Source organism: Arachis ipaensis, chromosome B9, assembly GCF_059453495.1.
Source record: "Arachis ipaensis isolate K30076 ecotype BB chromosome B9, ASM5945349v1, whole genome shotgun sequence".
Classification (NCBI taxonomy): Eukaryota; Viridiplantae; Streptophyta; class Magnoliopsida; order Fabales; family Fabaceae; genus Arachis; species Arachis ipaensis.
In genome coordinates, this window is record NC_142444.1 from 50,762,501 (window position 1) to 50,768,197 (window position 5,697).

Sequence of the window (5,697 nt, forward strand, 5' to 3'; positions counted from 1 at the left end):
TATATACAGAAAATAAAAATTGAATTCTAACATTTTTTTAGATAAATTAATGAACTAATTATTAAACTAACTGAACTTAATTTCTTATAGTAATGAAATTATCATAACTTCATAAGAAAAAATGCTAAAACAAGGTTCTTCATTATTACATAAAGAGAAACAGCACTCACGAAGCACCAACAGCTGTGATCCTTCCATGTGCATTTGCTATATTCATATCATGGTATATACATAGTTACTTAGTTAGCACAGTAGGCGTGTTATGTGTTGTAACTTCCCCCCTGTGAACTCGTTACTTCATTTGTTTATTTTGGTTTTATTTGGTGTTATAACTTGTTTTTGGCCTTAAGGTTCATGATTTGCTTTTGTAATGATGAATCTGATTTATAAAGAACAAGTAGAGTATTTTTAGCTTATAACCATGTCTTGTGCTGAGTAACTCCTCGCATTGTATACAAGTTAATTTTTTGGGTTCTAGCATACATAAACAAAATTTACCCGCATTATATGTTGCTGGAGTTAATCTGTTGATTTTTTGCCTGCATCATGTTATTATGAATTTAAGATGGCTAGGAAAGGCCGGTTTACAAAAAAGGCTAAATCAGGACCAGCATGCCAGTAGTCTTAAAAGGCACTGGCTCCGGCTCCGTCTCCAACTTCGGCTCTCTACCAAGATGACTCTGAAATTCCCCAAGCAAGCTGTGGTAGTGTCCATACAACCGTACGCCCGTTCCGTCCACCGCGCAGTGAACCAAGGCTTGCTCTACAGACACGCACTTATAGCAGTCAGAACTCGAAGTCAGGACACGTACACTTGGACACCAATGCTCATGAAGTGGATTCTATTGATCAAGAAGTTGACGACCGCTCTGTTGCTTCTAGAGCTCAGAGTCGCAAAGGATGGAAGACCACAGAGTATTGGACGGTTAAGACCATCGGTAACTTTCTATTAGATTTACCCTCTTCAATTTACGCTAGAGTATGTGTTATTTAATTTTCTTCGTACAAACGGTCTACAACGGAGACATATATAAAGGTTTATAAATGGCTTGTAGATTCCGATGGCACAATCAAGCCAGCTAAATTGAGTGTGAGGGAGGCTATGGAAAGGCCCAATGGTAGAAGGATCATGCTTAGGTTCAACAATGAAAAGCAGCCAGTTGGAGACGAAGCTGGCCTGTTGAGTGGCGTTCTTGGTATGCTTGGATCTGACTACGGTAAATTTTCTATCTGTAAGGAAAGTTGGCGTCATGTTACCACTAAAGACAAAGTTTATTTCAAATGTGTCAAGGTAAGAGTTTATATCCGATCTAAGTTACATATGCTTATTCATGATTAGAATTGATTATTTTAGGAATAGTATTTTATTCTTAAATTAAAAATAACTTAAATATAACACAATGTGCTTGTATATAAAGTGTTCATGAATGCACCGATTTTATTCACAAACTTCTGTGTACTCTTAAGATATGAGTTGGCATTTTCTCTTTTTAATTTGTTGGCTCATGGATTGCTGTTAATGACATTATACAATTTTCAATCCTTTGTGCGTTTTTTTTAATCAGTATTATATTTGAGTCAATAGACATCTTTTACTCCATTTTGGGTTCACATCAGTTGGTACAGCTTCTTCGATTTATTCTTTATTGCTAAAAGATGTTTTTGTAATGGATGGCTACCTTTGACTTGCTCCTTGACCAGGGAGTATTCTTGCAAATATTTTTAACAAATCGTGTCATTTATGCAGCAAATCTTTGAGTTTGATGAAGATAGTGACGGAATTATAAAAAAATATTTTGAAAAGTATGGGGAAGTCTTGGAAAGATATGCGGCTGAGGTTGTATGATGATTACTACGAGCCAACATTGTCAACTGAAGAAAATATTGAGAACCGTCCGCCGGAAATTGATCGAGATCACTGGAGATGGTACCTTGATTATCGCGCCAAACCTGAGACGAAGGTAAAAATAGTATTTATATTGGTATAATATAGTACAATCACCTTTGCATTGTGTCTTTTTTAAAACAGTTTCTAATCCCTATTTATCTCTGATGGACCAATAGGAGAAGTGTAGGAAGAATGCGATAAATCGATCAAAATAGTTGTATACCCACACTGGCGGTTCGAAAAGCCTGGCTCGGCGGAGGGAAGAAGAGGTAGTGTACCTTTTTATTCACTCTACGGTTTTGTACTGCTCTACATAATTCAATCCTTGGACTATCTCTGTGTCTACATTCTCCCTGATTTGTCGATTTCGATGATGGATTAAACTTTTTATTTCAGTCAGAACAAGAAGGAAGGATAGTCGAAAGAGGGGAGTTATGGATCAAGGTTCACAAAAGAAGGGATGGCTCTTATATTAATGATGAGGTAAGAGAAATTGGTGTAAGTACAACCTAATATGATTAGTCATCAAAATTATGATATATAATGCATCCATAGTTCATTGCTGCTTTTTAGTTGCCCATTCCTTGTGTGCTGAGCTGAAAATAAGTTGTGGATTTCTTTTCATTCAATGTCTACAAATAAGTTTTTGGTTCCAACGCTTATACTATGATATGAAGTTGTTACATGTGAAGGATTCAATTAATTTACAAAATATCTGTATAACCAAAAAGGTTCTTTATTTGGGCAGAAATTTTGTTAATTGCTTTATGAATAATGATGTTTTAACAGCTCTAATTATTTGTTTCAAAATATATATGTAATACATGATTAGGAGAAATTAGTCAAAATTACTAGAATACTAGTATTGAATTATTTCTTTGCCCATTTTATTTATTTATTTATGTATTTATACATTTACTTAAATGAGCGATATTCAGAGAGCGTGTAATAGGTATTAAGTTTAGTAATAGAGAGAGAACAGTAGAAGTTTGGAATCCAAGTTTAGTAATAGAGGAAGAACAGTATAAGTCTTTGAATCCAGAGAGTCCTTCATGATGAAAACTATAGCGTACTTGGGTGTCTTGTGGTTGCTCAAATTGATTTTGTAACAGAACTGGAATCCAATCCATTCAAAAGTATTCTCTACTCTCACTTCAGATGTATATCCCTATGCATGCTTATGCTTATCGTGTGCCTCAAATATAAACTCAGTTTAAGTTTTAATTAAGTTGAATGTTCTTGAATCGGATCCATATTGTTATTTTATATCTGTAGGAAAGACTTTTGGAGATTGAGCAACATGATGGAGTCATCTAGAGTGTTGTCCCAAAATGATTCCATTGCTCAGGTTTTTGGAAGAGAAAAACTGGGTAGAGTGCGTGAAGTGGGTTTTGGACCGACTCCTAGTCAACTCTTTGGTACAAATTTGCAACCGTCAGTAAACAGAGTACAAGTAGAGGAGACGCAAAGGAAGCTAAATGAACTACAGACAGAACTGGAAGCCGAGAAGTTGAAAAGGAAGACGATGAAAGATGAAGCAGCAGCAGACAAGAAAAGGATAAAGGTAATGGAGAGTGCTTTGATTTATCTTTTTCAACGGCAGGGTGAGGAGCTGCCACCAGAGATTGCTGCAGGGATGTGTTCAATGGAATGATATAGTAGAAAATAGTACTTTAGGATTGAAATTATTTTGGATTGATGCATACTTTTTTTTAAGTAGACTATGCAACTCTTAGTAAGAGATCTATTTTGTTGATTTTTTGATAAATACATTGTGGTTTGCGGATATTTTTCTGGTTTTGTCACAAGTTTAGATTCTATACGTGATTACAATCACTCCTAAAATTATTAGAAATCCAAGGAACAAAACTTGATGATATTATTTTTAAATTTTATGTGATTTCATAAATAAAAACCCAAATTTTGCGTCTCTTTTTTTTTATATTTTTTTCTGAACTTGGCGGTGGTTCTAAAACGCCAAAAAACTAAAAAAATAGGACAGCTGTATCAGGGATTGCGGCGGTTCGAAACCGCTTGTAAAGATTGATGAGATATTTTGGTGAGAAACGAATCTCTCACTAAACATCACAATCCAACCGGCAAGTGTACCGGGTCGTATCAAGTAATAAAAACTCACGGGAGTGAGGTCGATCCCACAGGGATTGAAGGATTGAGCAATTTTAGTTTAGTGGTTGATTTAGTCAAGCGAATCAAGATTTGGTTGATGATTGTGTGACTTGCAGAATGTAAATTGCATTGAAGTAAAGAGAACAAGAAATAAATTGTTGAAACTTAAAGAACAAGAAATTAAATGGCAGAAACTTAAAGTGCAAGAAATATAAATTGCGGAATCTTAAAGTGCAAGGAATATAAATTGCTTGAAATGTAAAGGGAATTGGGGAATGGATTTGCAGAATTTAAACAAGGAAAAACTAAATTGCATCAAACAGAAGAGGGCAAGGGAATTGGGATTGAACCGGATCTTGAAGCAATAAAGTAAATTAACAGAAAAAGCAATAAACAGAGAATTGAAATGAGAAATTCAGATCTCAGGACCCAGAGACTAGAAAACCAAGTCTAGATCTCAATGCCTTCCTAGATCCAACAAGAACAATAGCAAGGAAATTGTAAATTGCAAAGAAAAGAGATGAAGATCAAGTAACAGAAACAGAAATGCTAATTCAATTAACAGTAAAGGAAACAGAGAGATCCAAGATTGAGATTGAAACAGAATTTCTTCAATTCTCCAATCCAAGATCCAAGACAAAAGTAAAATGAAATTAAAAGCAATGGAAACAAGAAATTAAAGTTCACTCAAGTTCAAAAGCTCTCCGAAAACTATATTGAAAGTTCTAAAAGGAAAGCTCCTTTATGAAAATTCTCCCAAAAAAGCTCTCCTAATAACTTGAATTCTATCCTATTTATACACTTTCCAAAAATGATCTTCAAGCCTTGAGTTGGGCCTTTGTTCTTGGTGGAATTGGGTTGAAAGAGGCCTTGGTTGATTGCTCTTGAAGATTGAAGAAGAACCGAAGTGAACCAATTGAACCGGTTTTTGAAGTTGGCCAAAGATGATCTCAACGTTAGGGTCAAAGTTAGGGGTCTAACTTTGCCCCTAACTTTTCATAGCAGCAAGCTTGATTTCCTGGTTTGGACGTTGGTGCCAACGTTAGGGGTCTAACTTTGACCCTAACGTTGGCAATGCTTATTGCTAGTGGCGCCAATGTTAGCCTCCAAGTTAGGGGGCTAACGTTGGCGCAAACGTTGGCCTTCCTCCTTTGTGATTCAAGTGCCAACGTTAGCCTCCAAGTTAGGGGGCTAACGTTGGCGCAAACGTTGGCCTTCCCTCTTTGTATTTTAAGTGCCAACGTTAGTGCCCAGGGGAGAAACTCTCAAGTTCCAACGTTAGCCTCCAAGTTAGGGGGCTAACGTTGGAACTAACGTTGGCCACTTCCAGGGAGTGATTTACATGCCCAACGTTAGCCTCCAAGTTAGGGGGCTAACGTTGGGGCTAACTTCATGCAACCCGGTTCAATTTTCACTTATTCCATTGTCCTTTCTTCACTCCTAGCCATTCCTCTTTGCTTCAACCTTTCTCCAAGCCTTCTTCACCTATCATTGATCAACCAAACTAATCACAGCTTTGCTCAAAATCATGAGGTATTCAATCTTCCACAATATGCAACAAATATAGCTCAAAACCTCATGAAATGGCATGAATTCACATATGGTTGGTTCAATCAAGGGAAACATGAAAATCTACTCAATTAGCTTGCTTGTAGCTCAAGAAAGTGCATAATTCTAATGAA

At 36.3% G+C, this 5,697-nt stretch overlaps 1 protein-coding gene across 1 annotated transcript; it reads left to right on the plus strand.

Moving 5' to 3' along the window:
* The first annotated feature begins 1,805 nt into the window (after positions 1-1,805).
* LOC110266840 (uncharacterized) lies at positions 1,806-3,542 on the plus strand. The gene is made up of 4 exons (XM_021111874.1): positions 1,806-1,961; positions 2,285-2,371; positions 2,827-2,840; positions 3,164-3,542. The coding sequence occupies exons 1-4, from the start codon at positions 1,806-1,808 to the stop codon at positions 3,540-3,542; spliced, it is 636 nt and encodes a 211-aa protein (XP_020967533.1).
* Positions 3,543-5,697: the final 2,155 nt, after the last annotated feature.

Bases quoted from the DNA above. Each gene is read 5' to 3' on its own strand.
- LOC110266840 (XM_021111874.1), top strand. From the start codon at position 1,806: ATGGGGAAGTCTTGGAAAGATATGCGGCTGAGGTTGTATGATGATTAC. The intron at 1,962-2,284 runs GTAAAAATAGTA...TTTTTATTTCAG, and splicing joins GCGCCAAACCTGAGACGAAG to TCAGAACAAGAAGGAAGGAT.